This window comes from Dendropsophus ebraccatus, chromosome 1 (genome assembly GCF_027789765.1).
Source record: "Dendropsophus ebraccatus isolate aDenEbr1 chromosome 1, aDenEbr1.pat, whole genome shotgun sequence".
NCBI classification, from domain to species: domain Eukaryota; kingdom Metazoa; phylum Chordata; class Amphibia; order Anura; family Hylidae; genus Dendropsophus; species Dendropsophus ebraccatus.
The window spans coordinates 74,099,210-74,126,154 of record NC_091454.1 but is presented as its reverse complement, the minus strand read 5'-3'; the positions used below and the strand labels follow the sequence as shown (position 1 = coordinate 74,126,154).

At 41.8% G+C, this 26,945-nt stretch overlaps 1 protein-coding gene across 2 annotated transcripts; it reads left to right on the top strand.

The window, feature by feature from the left end:
* The first annotated feature begins 1,164 nt into the window (after window positions 1-1,164).
* Window positions 1,165-17,616, top strand: TCP11L2 (t-complex 11 like 2). Of its 2 annotated transcripts, none has more exons than XM_069973026.1 (10): window positions 1,165-1,768; window positions 4,196-4,363; window positions 5,451-5,583; window positions 6,671-6,791; window positions 8,753-8,973; window positions 11,602-11,738; window positions 14,277-14,458; window positions 15,661-15,833; window positions 15,952-16,124; window positions 16,867-17,616. In XM_069973026.1, the coding sequence occupies exons 2-10, from the start codon at window positions 4,204-4,206 to the stop codon at window positions 17,094-17,096; spliced, it is 1,530 nt and encodes a 509-aa protein (XP_069829127.1). In that variant the 5' UTR covers window positions 1,165-1,768; window positions 4,196-4,203; the 3' UTR covers window positions 17,097-17,616. The 2 variants fall into 2 exon arrangements, with proteins under 2 accessions (XP_069829127.1, XP_069829128.1); XM_069973027.1 differs by lacking the exon at window positions 1,165-1,768 and adding an exon at window positions 1,776-1,897.
* The last annotated feature ends 9,329 nt before the right edge of the window (window positions 17,617-26,945 follow it).

The window sequence follows — 26,945 nt, the reverse complement described above, 5'->3', positions numbered from 1 at the left end:
AGCAGTATATGAGCATTTCCCATAATTAATGTACATTAGAAAATTGTATAACTTTCCATAAGTAATAACATATAAAAAATAAATTTTGGCTGGACTTCTCCTTTAATACGGCACAATGGTGTTTTTGATGCTATTTGGATGGGGTGTAGTGGAGGGGACAGCAGCTGTATTCTGGCGACGGTCATGTCACATATCACAACCACATTGTGGATAGGGGGGTTCTGCGGCGTATAAATAGGGGACAGCTAAGAAGGGTGCGCTGGCCATTGTAGACTCCAGGGATCTACAATTTAGTGGCACTGTTCCTATATACATACATATATAGCCACACACATGGATGGAGGCCCAGGTTCTCAGGGCTGCAGCGTTCCTGTATAGGAGAAGCACTGTATATCACTACAAAACTCATAGGGGGAGATTTATCACACTGGTGTAAAGTGGAATTGTCTTAGGGCCCTTTTACACAGAAACATTATCTGACAGATTATCTGCCAAAGATTTGAAGCCAAAGCCAGGACTGGATTTGAAAAGAGGAGAAATCTCAGGCTTTCATGTATGACCTGATCTCTGTTTATAGTCTGTTCCTGGTTTTGGCTTCAAATCTTTGGCAGATAATCTGTCAGATAATCTTTCTGTGTAAAAGGGCCCTAAGTTGCCCCCAGCAACCAATCAGATTCCACCTTTCATTTTCCAAAGAATCTGTGAGGGATGAAAAGTGGAGTCTGATTGGTTGCTAGGGGCAACTAAGAGAATTCTACTTTACACCAGTTTAAAAAATCTCCCCCATAGTATTTTTCTAAGAATAAAGTGAAATGTGGTGAACCCCTTTTATAGCATCACATAGGGGAGAAGCTGGCACTGTATCCTGAAGGCCAAAACTAGAAATGTTATACTATAGTCAGATTGCAGGGCAGCTCCACCAGGTTATTGGTAACTAAAGCTGGGGGCCTTTGGTCAGGTCCCCTGCAACCTGATATACCTCAATTATCCTGTATTGCAGTAGCCTAGTGCGCCTACATAGAGTAGTATTGGGGGGTGGGCAGCCACCTACAAGAGGTTCTCAGGGCACTGATGTAATGGGATCCGTTCTGACACAGACTGAACCCCCCGCGGGCAGCTCTCCTCCTCTCCCGGCGGCCGTGGCGGGCTGTGCCGCGCGCCTTCCTCGCGCCTCGTCCCCGGGTCATGGCCTGCAGTACCCGCAGCAGCAGCCCCGCCCCCAGCCCTTAGAATGGAAAGTTGTGCAAGGGTTAACGCTGAAGAGGGGGCGTGTCAACGTTTAAAGAACAGCAAAACATCTCCCTAGCAACCTAACTGAGGGGGGAGGCGCGTATGGGCCAGTAGCTGCATACTTCCGTAAATACGAGACGTAATCGCCAGGACTGTACCATTATGTATTTACACGCTTTTATGTATTTATCTCTCTTATTATAGTATAAAGACCATAAGACTTGGAGGGAAGAGTGCCTGTAACATGAACTGTACGCTTCCCTATGACATCCCTCCATAAAAGCAGAAAGAATCAGTTACAGTGACAGGCGCCCATGTGCGTGATTTGGTACGGTCCGCCCCCCCAACGATCAGCTGTGAGGTGAAGCTGAACAAAAACATCAGAAGGGCTAGAAGCCAAACAGTGCTGAGCGCTGTGTATACCCCGAGTACAGGGACCCGAGCCGTATATATAGCTCCAGCTATACCGGTGTACAGACCCATCACCACAGCAGTGACCCCCGGAGGAGCCCGCTTGCCCTGCTCTGTACACTGACAGGTAAGGGGACACCATGGAGGGGGGCTGTAGGACTACAAGTCTCAGCAGAACAGACAGAGCCTTGCTGAAGTGGAAACGATTTGCCAGCAGGCCTCCTTGTCATATTAACCGTGTAGTGTCCAGCTGCAGGTAAGTGGCTTCATGTGTGTGTCGGTCATGGCAGTAAGTGGCACAGAGGGCATGTAAGGGCTGTAGTATCCGCTATCAGCCCCCAGGGGGCAGTGTTCCTGCTTACCAGCTGCTTCCTATCACTTTACATCCACAATGCAGGACCACAATACAGCCAGTGTAGTATTCCAGCTCCAGGGCTCTATGTATTGTGTGTCCTGCATTATGTGAGTCCTGCTCCAGTAGTGAGGAGGCTGCCAGACTCCAAATGCTGCCTGTCTCTGGGAGACCTAGCTATATATATCTTCAGGGTTTTTTAGTCTCCTGCACAAGAGGGATTGGTGCTTTACCTAAATATGTTGTGGCTAAAAGTAATTTTTAAATGATTTTGGGGTGAGGGGGCTTCTTTATAGGACTATTAAAACCAGAAAAAAAGCATATTAAAGATTATAAAAAAAAATGTTAAGGGGGGGGGGGGGGGGGAGGAGATTTGGTTAGCTAGCGCTTGTAACATACAAAAAAATTTGCATAAGTCTAGGTGATGCCCCAATTCTCTGTATGGTCTTATTCCCATACATGCAGCAGTCATGGACAGAGGTGTCAGCAGAAAACACCATGTCAGACTGGGAAGAATACACCCCTTCTCGCAGGACATACAGCAGCTGATAAGTAGTGGTGAACTGAAGATTTTTTGTAAATGCTTGGAACAAACTTCCAGCAGATGTGGTTGGTAAATCTACAATAACTGACATTAAACCTGCCTGTGATAAACATATATCTATAGTAAAAAAAGGAATACTAAAAGGGGAAGACTAGGTCAGGGGTGTTAAACGCAGGTTCTCTAGCTGTTGCAAAACTACAACTCCCATCATGCCTGGACAGCTGTTGATTCAGAGGCCTGTATATATAGGTGTAGTCCCACAGGTACGGTGTAAGCAGGTAGAATCACATCGCCTAGCTAAAGTTTTGGCTGTCCAGGCAAGATGAGAGTTGCAGTTACATAGGGAAAAAAACACATGACTCAGAGGCAAACAAGAGTTCTCCGAGTTTGGACTATAGGCTTGTTTTCACTGTGTGGGTCTACCGTTCTCTTATTGCTACTAAGCCTGGACAGGATAGTGAGTTTTTGTGACTCTGCTCTTCCTGAGTATACAGACTGAACCTCTGGTAGTTACCACAGAAGGGTGGTGCTTCCTTTAGAGTGCTATGAAGTGTTGCCAGAATAAAGCAGCTGTTTATTTAGCCTACTGATAAATCCGAGACCTCCTTTATTTTGTGCATATGGCTACAGCTAACAATGGCACTCAGCAGGAATATTTCTGTATAAGTGCTATAAGTTATAGCAGTCTGGGTTTACTATGCAAGTTCTTATTTAGGGTGTGTTCACATGTACAGGATCTGCAGCAGATTTGATATCAATGTAACTAAATAACTGAACACAGCATCAAATTTGCTGCATAGCTTGTACGTCCGGAACACGGACGTGGAATGCCTGTAAAGGACTCTCCCCCACCCGAGCAGCATCTGTAATTAGGTGCTGGGAGCGGGGGAACTGTACAGATATGCGCAGCGCTGTGATGACAGAGCCGCACGGCCGATTCATTACAGCGTGGCACATATTGACATCCCGCTGCGAGTATGTAAGGAGACCGCCCCGTTAACCCCCCCAGCGGCCGGACCATACTGAACCTGCTCCACGCTCCGACTTGCTTCGGGGGTTCCCTACATCTGGACATCCGCTCAGCCAATCGGTGCGCTGCGGCAGCACACTGATTGCTTTACCAGGACGTCCACCCGGGAACCCCTTCCATGAGTGGAAAGTGCACATCGTTTTGTTTTGTTTTTTTAGGAAGAAGTTAGGGTCCATTGACACAAAGGTTATTTGAGAGATTATCTGCCAAAGATTTGAAGCCAAAGCCAGGAACAGACTATAAACAGAGATCAGGTCATAAAGGAAAGCCTGAGATTTCTCCTTTTAAAATCCATTGCTGGCTTTGGCTTCAAATTTTTGGCAGATAATCTGCCAGATAATCTTTCTGTGTAAATGGACCCTTTGAAATCAGGAAAGAATATAACTGATATTCAAACAGATGCTAAGATAATAAGAATGGAAATACTAAAAGGGCAGCCTATTATCGCTCAAATGCGATCGTTATCGGGAAAATTCGAAAGATAATCGTTCCATGTAAACGCACCATAATGTGAACAGATTTGTTCATGAATGAGGCAAATGCAGGTGTGAACCTAGCCTACTCTGAGTTAACCTGTTAATCCTGTGAATTATTGCCTCCGGTAAACTATACTGTCTTTACTATGTAGATACAAAAATGCCATTCAGCGATGATAAATCCTTTGGGAATGAGGACCGGCTCAGCGACTCTGATGGATCACGGCTCTCAGAGAGTATGGCTTGTTCATCCAGTGACAGCGAGTCTCCTAGGGAAAGTTTTACCAGTGACTCGTCCAGCAAGCATTCTTCTCCAGTGTGTGAGTGTGAATGTTATTTACCATTTACCATGACACAAATGATTGTATTTGTGAACTGTAGTCCTATCTTGTTTACATATACAGCTATTGATAAGTACGGCAGCTTCCTGTGTAGATACCTGATTGGAATGTGCACATGTCATGTTGTAACATGTGGCACTCGTATGCACATGAAAATAGACTTCTATATGGTTTACTGCTCAAGGATAGGACAATTATCTGAAGCCAGTTAACAGTGAAACGGTGTTCACATATTTTAAAGGGATTCTGTCATCAATTTTTTGCGGCGCCACTAGGGATCCCGGCCGGAGCGTATACTATGTGTATACACTCCGTCCGGGATTCCCTCAGCTGCAGCACAGCGTAAGTTCCGTAGTAATCACAGCCGTTGTTGCCGTTTACACACACAGATAATTGATTTATTTATTTAATTGATTTTTGAAGCCAAAACCAGGAACAGACTATAAACAGATTATAGGTTATAAAGGAAATATTTCTAAGGACTAAGATTTCTCCTCTTCTCAAATCCATTCCGGGCTTTGGCTTCAAAAATCTGTCATATAAATTAGTTAGTTATCTATGTGTGTAAACGCAGTTTGTATGCAACAATAAACAATTCAGCGATGTTTTATAACATTCCAAGGCTGGGTTCACACTATGTATATTTCAGTCTGTATTGTGGTCCTCATATTGCAACCAAAACCAGGAGTGGATTGAAAACACAGAAAGGATCTGTTCACACAATGTTGAAATTGAGTGGATGGCCGTCATTTTATGGCAAATATTTGCTGTTATTTTAAAACAACGGCTGTTATATTGAAATAATGGCAGTTATTTACCGTTATATGGCGGCCATCCACTCATTTTCAACATTGTGTGGACAGAGCCTTTCTGTGTTTTTAATCCACTCCTGGTTTTGGTTGCAATATGAGGACCACAATACTGACTGAAATATACGTAGTGTGAACCCAGCCCAAACATGCAAATATAGCTACAAGAACAAATATAGTATTTATTTTAGTGGCTGACTTCTTTCTTGGACATTTTACAACTTCTACTTTGTTATTCATTATGTTTTATTCATTAGCAAGTCCACCAAGAACGACAACCTTTGATGATGTTATGGCAACCACAAGGAACTTGTCCAACTTATTATTAGCCCATGAAATTGTTGCAAATGAGAACTTTCATCTCGAAACTATAGATCCCCCAAAAAATAGGTTTGTATTTCTTCTTGGCTTCATTTTGTGTGTTAATTTCTATATGGAGGTTATAGTTGTGGCTTAAAGTGTCACTGTTGTTTCAAAAAACTTTGACATGTCATAAGCCATTATAAGCCCAACTGCAGTGTGGTCGTTCTCCCAATCTGTACAGGTCTGAACACTCAGACCTGGACCGACCAAAATTTTTGAAATGCCAAAAAAGTTTTTGAAACGACAGTGACACTTTTTAATGCAGATATGTCAGCTTAAATGGTTATCTCAAGATTCAAACATATCACCTATCTACAAGATGTGATAAGCAGCTGATTAGTGGGAATCCTACTTCTGGAATCACCATTAATCCTGTGATTGGGGGTCCCTTTTTCCTGAGTTGATGGATCGGCAGTGCATGTTTGGCCGCTGCTTCATTCACTCCCCATGAAACTAACAAAGATAGCTGAGTAAAGCAGTTGGCCATAGTAAACAAGGGATGTGGCAGCGTGTCAGTTTTAGGGTTTCATGGGAACAAGGAACCCAATTCTCATGATCAATGGGGGTCTCAGCGGTCAAATTCCACTTAGTACCTGTTCTGTGGTTTAGTAAAAATTTTTAAAGGGGTACTCTGGGTAGACTAAAAAAATGAGGGAGGGGTTGGTTTTAAATACCAATAAAGTGATACTTACCTGTGACAGCACAAAAAATTCTCTGCTATTTTCTTTCAGGACTTATAGCAAAATGGCAGATACACATAGGACAGTATAGTCAGCTGACAGATCTGGTTTAACAGGCTTATTTACCAATACTACTTTAACTTTTCTATACCCAGGACTAAATGTTATTGATGTGTATATGTATTTCTACTCCACATAAGTAAACGTTTCTGATAACTCTCTAGGCGATCTAAGTGATTTAGACCAGATCAGTGAAAGATACCACTTTTAAATGTCCCTCTTAGCTGGGTGCCAGGCTTGTTATATAGCCCCTGGAAGCTGTTTTGCTGTCTGGTGACTGTGCACTGTTCCTGAAAAGGGTGAAAAGGGTGTTTTTGAGAGACCAATATTTTTCAGCTGATATTGGTAATGACCGGACTTTACACCTTTCACAGTTTGGAAGGACAAGTAAAGCAGATTGTTCATAAAGCATTCTGGGATCGCCTGGAGTCAGAACTTAAAGAGGATCCTCCAGTGTATGAACACGCCATCAGGCTTTTTGATGAGATAAAAGAGGTAAATACACTAGGTTTTGTGGTTATGGTTTCAGATTTGTGACTTCTAAGCACTTTGACCCTAGAGATGAGAGGGTTAATAATCTCATTACATATTTTATAATTCCCAAATCATGACAAAGGACCTTGTAATACTATTCAAAAACCAAATTCACTAGATGTTAACTTTTATTTAGGGCTGTGGAGTCGGTAAGCCGCAGCTCCGACTCCTGAATTTTATCAGGACCGACTACGACTCCTGCTCCTTCATAAATGGCCAGTCATATACCAAGGGAGTTATTTATCACACTGACTCAGCAGCTTCTCTCTAATGTCCTACATAATCCTGGGGTGAATTCTGAGGGAATAAAGGAATACTGTATATAAAGTAGATTCTCCTGTGTGTGCAGTGGATGCAGCCAGTCTCCAGCCTCCCTGTCCTGAAATACTCACAACTAGACATGATGGAGCAGGTGGTCTTTTCCTGGTGACAGTCTTCTATGTTTCTAACTAAATATTCCAATTCCAGATACCTATGATATAGAGGGGGTCACACAGTGATATAGAAGGTCACTATGGGGGCACACACACACACACACACACACACGCACACAGCCTTCTGCAGCTATAGCATACACACACACTCACACACAGCCTGTTGCAGCTATAGCACACACACAGCCTGCTGCAGCCATAGCGCCCACACACACACACACACACAGCCTGCTGCTGCAGCCATAGCACACACACACAGTTTGCTGCAGCTATAGCGCACACCACACACAGACACACTCGGCTTGCTGCAGCCATAGCACGCACACACACACACACACACACCCTGCTGCAGTCATAGCGCACACACAACCTGCTGCAGTCATAGCACACACACAACCTACTGCAGCCATAGCGCGCGCGCACACATAGCTGCAGCCATAGAACACTGAAGAAAAACACACAATCTTCTCCCAGAGAAAAAAAAGCCACACTAAGGACAGAGGTTACTGCTACACTACTTATGTCTTCCCCTCCTCTATATTACACAGGATATCTTCATATTACACTGCTGCTCATATACAGGCATACAGGAAGAGAACAGCACAGATCTCCCCCCCACAATGGACTCTTCCAGCTCAGAAACAAACTGCCAAATAGTGACTGACAACTTTTCCATGACCACCCTTATGTAATAGGGCCAGTGTCCTATTAGAATGTTGCTCATAATATATATTCATGAGCAAAACTTGTAAAATTCATATCAAAATTAAATTCATTATAAATTATATTCATTCATGCAACTTCATTATAAATACATTAGCCCTGAATCCCTGATTTTTCAAGAAATATGAAGATATATGTATAACAATGTGATGACAGCAATGTATTTTAAATGCTATTTTTCTTTAATATGCAAAAGAAGAGCCAGTTGAGCCTCTTTGAAGAGTCTCGAAACACAGGACTAACCAGATATCCCTCCGGGAAGGACCCAGCCAAGGGGTAGCTCCTGTAAGGAAACCACCATATCAGGTGGCTCTATAAGTCAATGTAATGACAAGGGGAAAAACCAAGGCCAGGTATCCATCCACTTACAGCTGTTTCGGGGTGTTGCCCCTCTTCAGTGTGGTGCAGGATCCTGGCTAGGTGGGAGCAATGCCTTGTAGAGCCATAAGAGAAACAGATCGCTGATCTTAGGAAGACCAGCCAAATGATAACACTGCCGGCTGCTAGTGAAAGCGCTCAAAGCAGAGAAATCCTAGGTGCATTGCCCCCTGGGAAACATTAATATGCAAAACAAAAGAGCCTGTGGAGCCTCATTGAAGAGTCTCAAAACACAGGACTAGCCAGATATCCCTCCTGGAAGGACCCAGCCAGGGTTTGTTTTTTTTTTTTTTTTTTTTTAGGAAATATAAAGATATATGTATACAAATGTGATGACAGCAATGTATTTTAAATGCTATTTTTCTTTAATGTCATATTGTATTGTAGATTCTACTTTCCTTCTTAACTCCCGGTACAAACAGACTTCGGACCCAAATCTGTGAAGTTCTAGATGTGGACCTGATAAGACAACAGGCTGAACACAATGCTGTTGATATTCCAAAGCTTGGCGGTTATATCATCAATATAATGTCAAAGTTATGTGCCCCTGTTAGAGATGATGATGTTAAGAAGCTTAAAGCCAGTGAAGACATTGTACAAATGCTGCGGTTAGTGCTCACTTTATTAGGTTTTAAGAACTCCTAATGTACAGTCTTATGGCCTACAGCTGTGTTCGTGTCTGTGATGTGTTTTAGGCTCTGTTAAGAGTCTTGGTCAAATATTGACAAATTTTTCTGAGGAAATAGTGTAGCATATTGTGCTATTTTCTTTCACAGCAAATAGATGCCATTTAACAGGCTCCATCAGGCATTGTAGTTACCTGTCATGTGACAAGTTCAACACTGGTATTCCTTTTGTTTTTCTGTACTTTTTACTGAACACAAAAAATGTAAATGTAATGAAAGTCTAAGCTACACTACTGGCCAATATTGCTTTGATATGAGGCAACACCTTAAAGTGTATCCATCATTTAAACAAACTTCTGACATGTCATAGTGACTTGTCAAAGGTCTGTAACGGTGGGGGTACAGGTGCTTAGACCCCCCCCCCCAGAAGCGCTTTGCAGCATGCGCCGTGCCCCTTCACCTCCACTCTTACTGGTAAAGTATCAGTAGGCAGAATTATAATGGAACCTATGGGATGTCCGGTAATCGCATCCACCACAAGTTCCGTAGGCTCCAATTATTATAACTTGGTCTACTGCTACATTACCAGTCAGAGTGGAGTCGATGGGGCAGAACCCAGTCACTGTGCAGCATTTTGAAACTTGTTTTATGATTGGTTGCTTTGGTCAAAACAAACAGTTTTTTTTTTTTTTTTCTTTTTTACAGTTTTATAAACTGCATAACTTCATATCCTCCTGCCTTGTTCCCTTTTTAAAGGGAACTAATCGGGCTGACATGGTTCCCTGAACCGATGTACGTACCGGCCGCGGCTGCAGCAGTAGCTGTATACCTGAAAAAAAGCACTTTAATCCCCCAGGCGCGTGACAGGCAGAGGCTGCCCGTTACTGGCCTCTCTGCCTGTCAATCATCCCATGGAGCACGGTGACTAGACATAGGCAGGAAGCTGCCCAGATGACTACCTCCCCGCCTCTGGCTGTCACGTGCCCGGGGGATTAAAGTGCTTTTTTTCGGGTATACAGCTCCTGCTGCAGCCGCGGCCAGTATGTGCCGCGGGTGCTGCAGGAGCTGTATACAGCGGTTCAGGGAACTATATCATCCCAATTGTGCTGATTGGTTCCCTTTAATACTGGATCTGCTGCAATGTGGTTTTCAGTTAGAGAAGGATTGTCTAGGGATGTGACTGCTCCTTTTAAGCAGATCATGTACACATCCATGCAGCTAAACAATTACTTGTCCCAGGGTACTGTATGGCCTTATCACATCAATCTATCACCAGATACTAGCAGTCGGAGAGTAATGATCCCTATGTTGTTGTTTTTTTTTTTTTTTTTTTTGGGGGGGGGGGGGGGGGGGATAGCAGTTTTGTTGTTTAATGGTAAAAAGTACAACAAAACTGCACATTTTAGACTAAAAGTGAAAAAACTGCAGCTATTTATTTGTGTGAATACAAAAAGCGTGGAAGTAAACCCACTATTCCTGTTTAAATGTATATTTTTAGGGTGTTTTTATTTCATTATAGGAGCCTAATGCAGAACGTGACGATAAATAAATACAAATACCAGTGTGCTAATCTTTACACTATAGTTTAAAAACAGGAGTATTTACAGAGTTCTGTAGTAGTGATTTCAGTAGCAGTGCTGATAGAGGGGGGGAAAGTAAGTTTGTTTCTGAGTTCTTGACTTTATACAGCGAGCTGGACTTTCCATCTGCCTCAAGGTCGAATGTGGAAGCCTAAGTGCAGGGATATTAATAGTGCTGCGATCATCAGTTTATAAAAGGAGTGCCAGAGGGCTGCTAGTATATTTCTGGCTTGTGTAAAGCAAGTGGAGTGTCCCTGTCTCTCTCTATATTTGACTACTGTTTGGAATTTATCTTTACAACCCACACAAATAAAGAGACATGGACAAGAGCTGTTTACTGCTATGTTTACATCTAGGCTTGTACCATATACTATGTCATTGCATATACATCAAAACCTGTAAGAACGAAAACACCATCGTTTTCCATACCTACACAATTCTGTTGGCTTGTTCTATTCACCTTAAGGAAAAGCATTTTTGTGTAGGTTTTGAATAAATCTGTGGGGTTTTAAGAAGAATCCATTGGGCATATCTACTTTATGGGTGCGTTCACACCTATAGGATCTGCAGCAGATCTGCAGCAGATTTGATGGTGCAGATTTGATGCTGTGTTCAGTTATTTAAATGAAATCAGCTGCAGATCCTGTAGGTGTGAACGCACCATATCAGAGTAAAAATGCAATTTGTGGGGTTTCTTTTTGCAAATTTGCTACGATTGTGCATCAAAATTGCTAAAGCCAATTTTTAAAATTGAAATAGTAAATCTGGGCCAATTAATCAGTTTGTTCATACTTTGGCAGAATATGTTTTCATATATGCAACTCCCTGAAATTTGTGTACAGTACAGATTACTGTTATACATACAGCAGATGTATATATGTCACTAGTAAGGCCTGTAGTCATTTAAAGGGTTTATCTGGTATAGGAAAAATATTGCTGCTTTCTTCCAGAAACATAACGTATATACATTGCACTTGTCCATTTTCTATGTACCTATTTAATTTCTCTCCTCTCACCTTTGAATCATCAGGGATGTCTTCCATGTGCTAGACCTCATGAAAATGGATATGGTGAATTACACTATCCATAACATTAGGCCACAGCTTCAACGACAGTTGGCAGAATATGAGAGGGTTAAATTCCAGGAAATACTTGAAAAATCTCCCGGTATGTATAATCCTTTCCACCTCATTTTATTGTGCAACATTGGTTTGCTTATTGCTTATATTATACATTTTTTGAGGGTCATCCCTACACTTAGCAATAAATGAGTAAGTGAATGAATACTAAACAATAAAAAAAAAAAAAAAATATATATATATATATATATATATATATACACTACCGTTCAAAAGTTTGGGGTCACATTGAAATGTCCTTTCAATGAAGATAACTTTAAACTAGTCCTAACTTTAAAGAAATACACTCTATACATTGCTAACGTGGTAAATGACTATTCTAGCTGCAAATGTCTGTTTTTTGGTGCAATATCTACATAGGTGTATAGAGGCCTATTTCCAGCAACTATCACTCCAGTGTTCTAATGGTACTATGTGTTTGCTCATTGGCTCAGAAGGCTAATTGATGATTAGAAAACCCTTGTGCAATCATGTTCACACATCTGAAAACAGTCTAGCTCGTTACAGAAGCTACAAAACTGACCTTCCTTTGAGCAGATTGAGTTGTGGGGTCAATTAATCGCTCAAAATGGCCAGAATTCTGAATTCTAGATTCTGAATCTATCGCTCAATTTTGCAATGCAAATCTCAAGTAGTTGAACGAGGCAGCACTGCTATATAAAGTGAAGGAAAAAAAAATATTTTATTCACCCATCAATATGCAACGTTTCGATTTCTCATTAGGATCTTTTTCAAGCAACCTTATATATAACAAAATATATAACAATTGAAAGTTTCGGGTCTGCAAATACCAGTAATAAACTGTGGAAGGTAAAATGTGAGCTCTATTTCTTTTGTAATAGTTGCAAAATGTCTTCCAATAGGTTTGTATTAAACCATAGGGAACAGTTAAATAATGTTCATAGAATGGTCATAGAGGCACCTGCTGCTGCCCTCCTCCAATAGATTCTCAGTCTCTCCTTGCCCACAGGCGCTGTGTGTGTGTGTGTGTGTGTGTGTGTGTGTGTGTGTGTGTGTGTGTGAGGCAGGAGAGAGTTCATGCTTGCTCCGTACACAGCGCAAGCATGAACTCTCTCCTGCCTCACACACACACACACACACACACACACACACACACACACACACACACACACACAGCGCCTGTCAGCTGAGAACAGCTGCTTACAATAAGTGCCGATACGGGGGCCGGCGCCGCAGCACACTGGGGGGTGCGGGTGAGCTATCTTTGATCAGGACAGATTACATAGGAAGGAGAAGGCCAGGACGATCGGGCTTATAGCACAGGGAGGGGGCCGGGGGGATCGCTGTAATGATAGAGAAGGAGGGGGCCGGGGGGATCAGAACCCGGCTAACTTCGTACAGCAGGAGCACTAAACCCTGATTGGCTACACACTACAAGTCAGTCAGGGTTCAGTGCTCTGCTGCTAATAAGAAAGAGTCAGTCGCCGGCCGGGTGGTGACGTCACCGAACCGGAAGAAGAGGATCCGCGAGTCACAGCTTGGACCATCACGTGACTGGACGGGAGATCTCCGTGGGGGGCCAAAAACGGACAGGTAAGTATATTAGGAAAGGGTTAACCTTGGTTAACCCTTTCCATTGCTAAATTATTAATTTTTCCTGGAATACCCCTTTAAGTATTCCAGAAACCCATTTCCTTTTCAGTCAAACTGAGTGCAGGTAACACCCAGGGACTTTCTGGGCTCGCTATACATAGTCCAAACAGAAAATGATGCAGCACAATTAGACCATAACATCTGTACTTTATTCCTAATCCATGGATAAAATCTAGTTCTTATAAGAACGCATGTATGCGATGTTACATGCTTTGACTATACGTCTTCTTAAAGCATGTAAACAATATACAAAAGTGTTTCATAAATACTATGTGTACATACCCCACAGTTGCTGCTTACCTCACCCAAGATCCGGTCACCAGCCGACTGCCATGCACATGCTCCAGTGCCACTGTGTAATCTGTATCATAATTATGACCCCAATTGGAACAGGCAGCCGCACCTAGTGGTTATCATATTAGCACTGCAAACCTGATCACATCAAACAAATACACAAGGCATTTAATATATAAACATATACACACACATACATAAAGTTCTCCACTCCATAGAAAAAGTATTGTAGATCTCCTTCATAACAGTCTAATGAAGTTCTTTTGTGTGCCAGATAGATTGGTTCCCTTACGATTGATCAACTATATAGGCAAAAAATATACAATGCAGGTAGTGGAAGCAGCAGACCCTGAACCACTCTCACCACACCTCAGACTAAACTCCCTAAATTAATCCTCCCAAACCACAGCAAAAAAAAAAAAAAATTCACGCCCACCAGGGGACATTGCCTGACAGTAAACAATATCTGAACATTGTATATTCCAACACATACTACGTCCTGATGTGTTTAGACATAAAGTCCATCTGGGGTGGTGGGACCTGAGACTAAGTAAGGAGCTGTGAGGATGAGGCATTATGGATTAGTTTTGTATGGTGCAAATCGAAACCCGTAGAAACCGCCTACAAATAACATATTTTTTATTATATTTTTATGCAGATGCACTGAACCAAACCACCAAATGGATTGAACAGTCTCTCAAAGATGCAGTAGAAGCAAAAGCCCAAGAGGGTACATCTGGTGGTAATGGAGTATCTGTGGATAACCTGAGCCCTACCTTGGTGCTGAACAGTGGTTTTGTAAAACTGCTGCATATGGACTATGACAGTGTTGTGCCAGAGGTTGGTGGTTCCTTCTTTAAAGGGGTATTCCCCCCCCCCCTAAAGAGCTAAAAAAATGAAATGTTCCCAAAATTACTCACAAAGTCCCCCTGAGTATTTTGAGCCATCTCCCGTCTTTCTAGCTGCTGCCGTTCCTTTTCTAGAAGCCAATATATACATGCAAGATGGTGCTGGCCAGGAAACTACATTTCCCATCATGCATTGCTTCCTGCTGAGTGCTGCTTGCTGGGACCTGTAGTTCTACAGGAACTCTGTAACCTGATATATTGTGATGTGGATGGATAGCAGCTTACTGGGACCTGTAGTTCTACACAATATATCAGGTCACAGAACTTTCTGTAGAACTACAGGTCCCAGCAAGCTGCTATCAGTCCAAATCAGAAACTGTGTGACCTGATATATTGATGGGAGGGAGGATATTGATGGGAGGGAGGATACAGAGCTAGAAAGAGGAGAGAAGAATCATCCAGCTTACAGCAGAGGCAGGGACGCTGCAAGGGGAGGCTGAGGAGGGAGGGCGCACATGGCTGGGCAGAGGTCACAGCTCACCACACTGCCCGGGAAACGGCCGAACTCTGCAGCTGACACACACACACTTATGATCTGATGAGACACACACACACACACACACACACACACACACTTATGACCTAATGACACACACACACACACACAATTTTTATGACCTAATGACACACACGCATGACCTAATGACACACACACACACACACACACACACACTTATGACTTAATGACACACACACACACACACACACTTTTATGACCAAATTGACACACACACACACACACACACACACACACATGTTCTCTTCAAACACGCTGCTTCCCTGTCACAGAGATAGCCGAGGGAGCAAGCGTGTCATCCAATTGAAGAGAGAGGAGGACACGTGATCCCGACTCCAAAGGTGGGGGCCAGGAGGAAGGAGCGTGTCGGCCTGGATTCCATTTAGCTCATTTTGTGAATACTGAGGGGGTGAATGGGCAGGAATAGCTACAAAACGGCTCAAAACAGGTAATTACTTGCTTTGAGCAATATATTGAGGTAGGGGTGGGCTATTTAACGCTGCAAAAAAGATTTTTGGGAGAATACCCCTTTAAGTACTACAGCATGCATTATAGAAACCTTGCTGTTTCTTTGGGCATAGTGACTAGTGTTTGCATATTGGCTTTCTCATTTCTAGACAGTCATCACAGATGACCTGCGTATTGTAGACCTGAAGAACAAGTTGCATCAAGTGAAACTTGTAGCATGTGTATGTCTGATTACCCAGAATGCTATGGGCCCTGTAAGCACTACTGGAATTATTGAACATGTTAAAGAAATCGCAGCCATACTCCTACAGGGCTTAAATAAGTAAGTGTTTTTACACTAATGCTATCATTTCTCTGCATTCAGTGACTTTATACAAAGCAACTTTTATACATATTTGCAATGTAATTTTTTTTTTTTTTTTTTATTCCAATGCTTTCAGAACATTTAATTTAAAGGAGGCTCTTATTGCTATGAGTACTAAAATCTCTTTTGAGTTGAACAAATCACTGACTGAAAGAGAGTTACCTGCACTTGGTGCTGATACTAAAAGTCTTCTGGAAGGACAAATCTGTGGCCTGACTGAGAAAAATCACCCTATCTACAATTTAGTTGGTAAGTGTGGCATAGTGTTGCATATCTATAAGCCCAGCTATCTTCAGCTTTGTGTAGGTAAATCATTTTGTCATTTTTGTGGTGTGTTGCTAACACATTGACAGGATTTGTTTTGTTGACTTTTTATTTTCCAGCAGTGCTGGAAATGATATGGTGTTAAAAGGTTGAGCTTCATTTATTGGTTCTCTTATGCGCAAACAGCTTTGTACAGTATTAACTTTTATATAAAGAATTCTCTCAAAAAAAAATTGCATTGCAGACATATTCTTCTAATGTCAATCTCTCCCTCTATTGCTTTTTTTTTTTTTTTTTTTTTAGGTAGACTTCTAATTTTTATTGGTATTATAGTGGGTACCACTATCTTCATCTTCACTTATCATGGCAGTGTTACCTAGTGTTTTGTTTGTTTTTTTCACACCTGTAGAAGTCTATTGGAGGGAAGAAACTTTTTTTTTTTCTTGAGAAAAACTTCACACCCTAAGCACCCTGACCATGTGGATAAAGCATTTTATTTTCCCTAGCAGAAGCTTATGGGGCTAAGTTGCAATACCACACAACCTGTGGGCATGACTGGCAATGTGCTTGGAACAAAGCAGATGGGCTTTAACAATTTGCATGATAAACTACTGTAAATAGGCAGTGTATTTCTTTTATATTCATTAAGGTAAATTAAGCTGAGGAGGTTTTAAAAAAAAAAAAAAAAAAAATCAAATATTTTATTGCTTTTTATTTCATTTTTCAGAAAAACGGATCCAAGAGTACTTGACCACATTCCTTTGTCTTCCCTACCCATACAAACATGTTCCTATCGTTCCTGGAGGTCTTATGCCTGTGCGTAAGGAGTTGGAGTTCATTGGATTTCACTATTCAAACATTGTCAATTTCAACAAGCAGGTGTATGGACCATTCTATGCCAATATCTTCCGGAAGCTGCTTTTCAGTCCACCCCAAGAAGAGAAAGCAGAGGCTTAGCCATAGACAGGACAGTCATTAAATACCTGCACACTCTTATGTAAATAGTGGTCTCTTAATAGAGAACTTATACATTTAAGATGAAAAATACTTTTATAAAGAATTTTAATGTTATTCAGTAGAAACTACTGGAAACTAAAAGTTTATGGTTTTTAAGGAAAGCAATGCCAGTATTTTTATAGACAAGCAAAAAAGGTGATGATTGAAGACAATTGACGAAATGTAATTTGTTTATGTGTATCTTGGAATACTATTAAGTCATAGAAGGCTGGATATGGTTATTCTAAGTTTCTCTGGCCTTTTATACAGCTGGGTCTTTGTGGCTTTATATTTAGACCTCAGTAATACCCAGGATACAGCTTACAGATACACGTGTATATTGCTGAGCTTTTAATGTCTGGAACATCTGACAGCAGGCAAAAGGGCTAGACCTCAGTGGACTATTACTTGTTGTATGCTAATACTGCTTATGAGATATCCCTGTGGATTATCTTTTTTTTTTTTTTTTTTTTTTTTTAAAGGACAATAATGTCCTGCTTGGTATTTCCTAGTCAATGAGTTGAAATCTGTAAAGTTTTACAAAGGATTATTTTATACTTGGTAAAAGTATACCCTCAAGCATTTATCACCATCAATTTAGCATTAATAACCCATGCAATGGATGGAAGGGCTGACTACTGGAACCTCCCATAGCTGTGCTGTTTCAAGCTCGGATGATTATGGCAAAGAGGGGTTTGAATGGGACTGTAGTTGAGCATACGCCCTCCCACCCCATTCAAAGTCTATAATACTGACAGAAACTGCCAAGCAGTGGTGTTATGTGGGGGTCCCAATGATCACGCACCTTAAAATATAGCATTTATCATCAAATGCCTCTGGGTGGAATGTTCTTTTAATTTGCATTCATCAGATAGCAGCTTTTAAAAATTGTTAGTGTTAAAGGATCCCTTTCATGCTGCCTGAGCCACGAGTCATCAGGAAAGTCCTTGGCAGCTTCTCCCTACCTAAACCTGCCGTGAGTGAGTGATTTCTCGCTATACCCAAAAGGTAGAGATCTTTGAAGAAGGAGGAAGCCACTAGGGACCGTAGGCATAGTTCATCCTCATGATGAGTGGCTCAGGCAGCAAGAAAGTAATGATAGGTTTCCCTTTAATACGTTCATTTATTTCTGTACAAGCTAAAAGGATGTAGTGGATCCAGGGGATTGGTTCAGGAATTTTTCTAGTTCCAAATGTCCCGACAGACACAAGCTCAGCCTACCTAGTTGTGTGGTAACAGGCACAACACTGTTGTAGGTATATGTTACAATATCAGATGCTGCTTTCCTTTTTTGCGGGACCAGACGTAACTAGAACCACTAAAGTAACAAATGAAAAAACTGGTCTAGAGGTGTTGGTAAATTTAATATAGTAGGACAGTTTCTGTGAATTAGGCTGTTTTCTTATTGTGTTTATGTTGCATTTTTACGCTATGTTCTCACAGTATTTTTGCTCAGTATTTTCTAACTAAAACCGGGAGTGGGTTGAAAACTTAGAAAGGCTATGTTCCCACACACACTGTTAAAATTGAGTGGATGGACTTAATTTAACGGCAAATAACAGCTGTTATTTTGAAACGACCATTGTTTCAAAATGATGGCAATTATTTGCCATGAAAATGATGGCCATCCACTTAAAATGATGGCCATCCACTGTTTTCAATCCACTCCTTGTTTTGGTTGCAAAATACTGAGCAAAAATACTGTGTGGAAACATCTGTTTTGATTGAGCGAACTTGGAGCACGTCCAAACTCTCTGCATTTGATTACTGGTGGCTAAATAAGTTGGATGCAGCTCTAGGGAGGCCTGGAAAACATGGATACAGCCTATGGCTATGTTGCCACACAGTATTTTTGCTCAGTATTTTGCAACCAAAACCGGGATGGATTGAAACCACAGAAAGGCTATGTTCACACACTTAAAATTGAGTGAATGGCCGCCATTTAATGGCAGATAATTACCGTTTAAACCATTGTTTGTTAAAATAACAGCAATTATTTTCCATTAAATGACGGCCATCCACTTAATTTCAACAGTGTGTGAACATAGCCTTTCTGTATTTTCAATCCACTCCTGGTTTTTGTTTCAAAATACTGAGCACAGATACTGTGTGTGAACATAGCCTATGGCTGTGTCTTTGTTTTTTTAGAAAGCCTTAAGGCTGCATCCAACTACTTCAGCCCCTGGTAATCAAATGAGAGTTGAGGTTTGGGTGAGGGTGCTTGAGGTTTGCTCATCTCTATTAGTAACCTCTTCAAGCAAGTGCAACATGAAAGCAATAATAGTGAGTTTGCTTTTTTATGACCTGTGTTTATTGCTATTAGCTCATACAATAACTAGAAGGAAAGTAGAGATTAACTGCTGGGTCCTATCTATTTCTATTGCTTACTCTACTTTAATGCAACCTAGCAGTCATGGTCCTTTACAGACACCAGATATCATTGTAGTTACTGCCTATTTCTGATGTGACTATATGCAAAGTATAACTGATCTAGCCCCCCAATAGCATCTGCTAATTTAATTTTCAGCAATGATAACCTATGATGATGTAAATATATCCTCTAGTATTTCCACTTCCCTAGATGTGGAGCACTGCCGCTATGCTTAGTCTTAGAATATAACTTTTACATTAGTGCTGTGGGTGATTTTGATTTATACACACAGCTTGGTATACAATACATTGTAACGTTTGCCAGAGTAGCGGCACAGCATTTCTTAGCCCTAGTATTAAAGGGAATATGTCGCAAAGACAATGCTATCTAATCTATAAAAATCGTATAGAGCAGGAAAAACTGAGCAAATTGATATATAGCTGTGTAGGAAAATATTCAGTGTTACTTGTTGGTTAAAATCCCTGATCATTCTGTGTTAAGGAGTCCAGTGGACAGTGTCGCTCAATGGACTGGACTCCCTTGTAGAGATGAGCGAATTTACAGTAGGAAGGAGGCAAATCGCTTCAATCCTATCTGCATTCTGCTCATCAGGCTGTGGGCTTTGTAGTCTGCTCCGCTTCCAGTTTCCCAGGACTGAATCCAGCTTTTCCAAGCACCCGAGAAGGAGCTGCACGAAGTGGAGCAGGCTTCAAAGCCTACACCCTGATGAGGAGCAGAATGGAGACGGGGACAAAGCAATTCCTACTGTAAATTCCCTCATCTCTACTCCTTAGAATGGAAAGAAGAGATTTCAATCAATACATCTATACTAAATCTTTTACCATTAAAATATATATCGATCTGCTTATCTCCTTCTGCTCTAGGACATGATGCTGATAGCTTAGGTTGCATTTCCACATTGACAGGTTCCCTTTAACTCTGATGGTTTTACAGGCATACACTTGGCTTTCCCTCACCAATCTGTGTAGTACATATACTGCTCCTTGTTTCTAGTATATCTCCCGTACCAGTTATATCCTAACATTTACATTTAGACAATGTTGGTCTTTATTTACAACTATATTTTGCTTCTTGTGTTATCTAAAAAGTTTACTCATAGTAAAAGGTAGAGACTGATGGCATAGAATAGCATGCATGGAAGCTTGTGCACATTTGTTTTATGCATGATCTCTTCTCATCTGGCTTGGTTGGATTTTGCAGTATTTTACTATTTTATTGTGGAAACATAGTGTATACAATGTCTCATCGTTTATAACGGTTGATGTGAAGATTATTTTAACTAACTGGTCTTGGATAACATTTAGAAATATAATTTTGCACACAATGTTCAAATCACATTTTATGTTCATATTTAGCACAATGTGTTCTTGTGATTTTATTTTACACGTTTTACACTTGTCCAGCCATTTGTTCTATATAAATAGATCATACACAATGGGACAGATTTATTAAAATTATTTGGCATGTATGTCTTTTTTTTTTTTTCCTGTGCAACTTAAAGTGTCACTGTCTCTTTTTGTTTTCTTGTAGAAATTAATAGTCCAGGCAATTTTTTAAAGAAACTTTGTAATTGGGTTTATTAGGCATATATGCCATTATCTGCATTCAAAAAGCCTTTCCCCAGGTCCCCACCCCTCCTCCTCTCTCTCATTCCCTGCTCATTATCAGGAAATCTCGACTCTTTTACATCAGTTGGATCCTGTCTGTTCTATGAAGAGGGGAGGGGGGAGAAGGAAGGAGGGAGGGAGGGAGATTAATCAGCAGAGAACAAAGGATTACACAGTAGGGAGCTGTGTGAAAGCTGCTATTCAGAGGTCAGAGAGGTCAGTGCTGATGTCAGAGGAGAGAGCCTGGTGATGTAGCTGTAAATTAACTCTTTGTTGTCCTGTTTTGGTGCCTCATCTCCCTCCACCCCTCCCCTCTCCATAGAGAACAATGAAGATGGGGGGGGGGGAGAGCTTCAAACTGCTTTTCTATTGGCTAATAAACCCAATTACAATGTTTCTCCAAATTGCCTGATTTCTGCAAAAAAAATGTAAACAACAGTGACACTTTAAGCCAAACTTTTGACTTACTCGAATAATAAATCTGCCCCATTGAGAGATTGCGTATTAATGAAGCAACAAGGCCAAGATTTGAGCTGCACACTGTGGGCTTCTAGGATTAGGTGTCTTTAAAAATATTTACAATAATTCATTCATTTATTTTTTTTCTCATAGATTGCTGATGTTTTCCTACCAATTATAGTTGTTGCTTTAGAATTTACCTGTGTATGTACAGCTTAATGGGATTTTCAGATTTTGTATAATTTTTTTTAATTACCCATTTACATGCTCGTAGGCCACCATGGACTAATATTGTGCTTTTGTTTTCATACATGCATTGACACACAATGGGCAACATTTTATTGAATTCCGGATGTAGAAAAAGAAGTCAGCACTCGCCCTTCGTGGCTGACAAGCCTTCACTTATTTCTTATCTTCCTTGCTGGAGGAAGTGCATGTAGCACCAAAACTCCATTGCTAGGTACATGCCTGCTTTCTGTGGATGAGCACAAATCAAGCAAGCTGTGCTCCATCTGTACCTGAGTGTGCAGCATTTAATAAGTGCTGGATGCAGTTGGATTCTAGGACTCCTGAGGGCTGCAGCAACCGCTAGTCAAATGCCATCTGCTGTGGTCCGGACTGTTTCGAGCTTGCTTGAGTTGCGGTCAACTGCCTTAACTTTCCTTCCTTGCAGATGTGAAGATTAGAAATTAAATAAAGGTTGAGTGCTGATGTATTTTTCTATGTCTGGAATTTTGTATATGCTTGCGCAATGAGAGCGTTCCCTGGCGAGATCTGGAGCCCAGGTGTGCAGTTGAGAAATCGTACTCTTGAGATAATTTGTCTACCTAGTTCCACATTTATGAAAACTGTTTGAAACAAAGGATTGTTGCCCATAGCAACCAATCACAGCACCGCTTTTAGGGTGCGTTCACACCTACAGGATCTGCAGCTGATTTTCTGCAGCAGATTTCAGTTAAATAACTGAACACAGCATCAGATTTGATGCCGTGTTCAGTTATTTAACTGAAATCTGCTGCAGAAAATCAGCTGCAGATCCTGTAGGTGTGAACGCACCATTAATTTGTATTATGCTGTTGAAAATGAAAGCTGTTCTGCGACTGGTTGTGAGGAGCAACAAAGACAGTTTTGTTTTTGTTTTGTTTTTTATTGGACATTTCATAAAGTTGCCCCAGTGTTTTATTTCTCATTCACATTTTGTAACAACTTCTATAGTAATACGTCACATAATATGTATCTGTAAGGAATCTCTGAGGCAGATTCATTTTGCAAAATACAACAGAATTCTGACTCAAATTGTGCAAAAAAAAAAACAACAACTGTGTGCATGCTTTTGGGCTACATATGTTAGCTTTTTGAGTACAAAGTGTCTAAAATGCATATTACACAGTTTCTTAATGTTTTTATGTGAAAAATGTTCTTCTTTTGACAATAACTGACATTAATGATCATGAAAGATGTAGTGGGAACATAGCCTTATAATGGTGGTGTTACAATTTTGGCACAAACTGCTGGTGTAAAACAAGACAACCAGGAGGTGGTGTAAAGAAAAGAAGTGTCTCACATGCTTGTTCACACAGCGTACAAACAACGACTGTTGTTGCAAAACCACAGTCATTATTAATGTTCATGATTGTTAATAACGCCTGTTGTTTTACAGAAACAGCCGTGGTTCAGTGTTAAATGACGACCACCCACTAAAGAACGGACTTCATTACTATGTTAACAAAGAGTTAAGATGCGCCACGTCATTCCACTGTGATAAGTTTGACCCATCTCCCGAAAAATCTCCCACTCTGTTTCCTTCTGGTAAATATAACTGTCTCCGAGGCTATGAGGTGGATACAGTCATATCTGGTTTAGATAATGCTCTGTGAGCTAAACAGAATGTACTGAATTCAGATCCATTTTGGTAATCTGCTGTATCGGTGGTAATAATATGTAAGAGTGATTTGTGCTGGTGTATTTAGACCACAGAGCATTCCTTGGACTGGATACAGTTACAGCCCCTTCTCGCTATATATGGGGGTCTCAGCCTCTGGATGTAAACAAGTGCACTAGAATAACATGCATCAGATGTGTAAAGAAGCACTAACCAGTGTCAGCCCACTCCACTGAGTAACGCCTGACCTTCTGCATTACACTGCCCAGTATGCCCCCGACCTTGCTGATTGACAGTCGGGGATCCATGAGCTCTGCTTCAATTCCCAAGCATGTGCCATTTGATATAATTGTGGTGGTCTTCCCAGCTTCCCTAGCAACTTCATTGTTTTGTTGTGTGTGTGCCACTACTAGCAGTGCCCAAGATCTGCCAGGGGCGGATGGGGCGGCGTGATGCAGGAGGTGAGGAGCTAAACAGCAAAGTGGCCAGTAGCTGGGACACTCCTCTTTGGTACTTTGAAACAATGTTAAACGGCACTTTTTTGTTGCAGCTGCGGTCAAAACATTTAAATGTACATTTGTAATACATATGTGATTTACCATTACTTTCGGCACAGTAAATGTGTTTTCACCGGCTCACAGATGCATTTCAATGTTCTTCTGGGTAAAACAATACTGGATCTGGACTTCCTATCTATTTTTATTTGAAAAGCAGATATATTAAATCTTTATCATGGTGCTTTTGCTACAAGGAGAGTGGAATCTGGTTTCATCCTTCTTGTTTATATAGTTACCACATTTTTTAAATGTTTGTATATTTAGAAAAAAAACATCCAATAAAATGTTAACTACAATGTTACATGTTATTTGACTCTTCTTTGGACTGTACTGACAAATAGTGGGGTCAGTTTGATCGTTCGCTGCATTTACACGTACGATTATCGTTCGAATTCGACCGTTATCGTGCAAAAACGAACGATAAATCGTTCCGTGTAAAAAGACCATTAGTCTCCTGTACTGTATGTCTGTTCTGCAAGTAAAGGAACAGATAAAGTAGCATGTTCATTTTGGGATTGAATACGGGTGAGAAAAATGCGGTTCGCTGTTTCCATCACAGAAGTCTAAAGTTGGCCATATACCTTCAACAAGTGATGTCTAAAAGATTTGTTCAGCTGTCAGTTATCTCTCTCCCACATGTGTCTCCTTGACCTAACAGCTATCTAACAGTGTCGCCAGTTTGGAAACTGAATTACATCTGACAGATTTACATTGTTACCCCCTCCCCCCCCATATGCTACATTCATGGTTGGTGCAAGGGTATTATTAAATCTCCTTTATTGCTACGACTAAAAATAATATAAAGAACCCACTAAATACAATGAAGCATGTTGGTATATAGACAAAGTCACACCCATTTTTATTTTTTAAAAAATGTATACTTTTTTAAAAAAAAAATAAAGGGAACACTTAAACAACACAATATAATTCCAAGTCAATCACACCTTATTGAAATCCCATGTCCAGTTAGGGTCCGTTTACACAGAAAGATTTTCTGTCAAAGATTTGAAGCCAAAGCCAGGAATGGATTTGAAAAGAGGAGAAATCTCAGGCTTTCCTTTTATGGCCTGATCTCTGTTTATAGTCCATTCCTGGCTTTGGCTTCAAATCTTTGGCAGATAATCTTTCTGTGTAAATGGACCCTTATGAAGCAACACTAAGGGTACACACACACACCGTATACGCAGGAAATACGCAGCAGATCTGCAGCAGATTTAATGGTGCAGATTTGATGCTGTGTTCAGTTATTTAGATCGTATCTGCTGCGTATTTGCTGCGTATCGCAGCAGTAAATACGCTGCGTATACGGTGTGTGTGTTTATACCCTAATGGTGAATCAATGACTCCTGCTTTTGTGCAAATGGAACAATTAACAGGTAGAAATGATAGGCACATAGCAGGACAATAGCTATTGGGGTACGTGCACACTACGGAATCACGACAGAAAACCTGTTGTGGATTCTGCAGCTTGCACCAGCTCGCGGACTCTGGCCCCACAGCCCTCCATGTGCTCGCCCCCAAGGTAGCCTGACTGCCAGGTACTGAGATGAGATCCTTAGATCCCTTGAAAGGCCATATGCTGGTGCTGTTGGCCCTGGGTTCCTCCTAATGCAGGACAATGTTAGACCTCATGTGGCTGGAGTGTGTCCGCAGTTCCTGCAAGATGACGGTATTGAAGCTATGGACTGGCCTGCCCGTTCCCCAGACCTGAATACGATATTTTTTTTCCTGGGATCGGGGAGGAGGTGGCTGAGGGAAACGACGTCCACTCACCTCCCCGGTTCCAGCAGCGGGTCCCGCATCGCGGCGCTCCGGTCCCCGGCCGCTTCCAGGTGTCTGACGCAGGCCCGAGATGATACGGATCCCGCCTCTGACTGGCTGAGCGGACCTGAGACGTCAAGTCTTGGGCCCGCGTCAGACACCAGGAAGGGGCCGGGGACCAAAGCGCTGCGATGCTGGAACCGGGGAGGTGAGTGGACATCGTTTCCCTCAGCCACCTCCTCCCCGGTCCCAGGAAAAAAAATGCCCCCCTGCTGGAGTACCCCTTTAAGCACACCACCAACATTATTTTGCACCACAGACTGTCCAGGAGTTGGCGGATGCTTTAGTCCAGGTCTGAGAGAAGATCCCGCAGGAGACCATCCACCACCTCATCAGGAGCATGCCCAGGTGTTGTAGGGAGGTCATACAGGCATGTGGAGGCCACACACAATACTGAGCCTCATTTTAACTTGTTTAAACCCACACACCGTATACACAGCGTATTTACTGCTGCGATACGCAGCAAATACGCAGCAGATTAGATCTAAATAACTGAACACAGCATCAAGTCTAAACCATCAAATCTGCGTATTTGTTGCGTATCTGCTGCGTATACGGTGTGTGGGTTTGTACCCTTAGGGTATAAACACACACACCGTATACGCAGCGTATTTACTGCTGCAATACGCAACAAATACGCAGCAGATTAGATCTACATAACGTAACACAGCATCAAATCTGCTGCGAATTTGCTGCGTATACGGTGTGTGTGTGTGTTTTTACCCTTAGGGGACAAACACACTTGCCGGATCCGCAGCGAGTCCTTGCCGGATCCCAGCCCTATTCTTTCAATGGCAGACAAAATCGCAGCAGAGATGTACATCCCTGCTGCGATTTTGTCTGCAGCCTGCCCCATTAACCCCCCGGCTGCCGGAGATTATACATTACCGTGTCCCCGCTCCTGCTTGCTTTGGGGGGATATCGTGCTGCGGAGGGCGATCGGTGCAGCAGGGGGGGCGTCCAGGCTATACATTACCGGGTCCCCGCTCCTGCCCCGAAGCAAGCAGGAGCGGGGACCCGGTAATGTATAATCTCCGGCAGCCGGGCGGGGTTAATGGGGCAGGCTGCAGACAAAATCGCAGCAGGGATGTA

Coding starts and splice junctions, on each gene's coding strand:
- TCP11L2 (XM_069973026.1), top strand. CDS start 4,204: ATGCCATTCAGCGATGATAAATCCTTTGGGAATGAGGACCGGCTCAGC. Junction 8,974..11,601: donor GACATTGTACAAATGCTGCG/GTTAGTGCTCAC, acceptor TTGAATCATCAG/GGATGTCTTCCATGTGCTAG. Junction 14,459..15,660: donor ATGACAGTGTTGTGCCAGAG/GTTGGTGGTTCC, acceptor TCTCATTTCTAG/ACAGTCATCACAGATGACCT.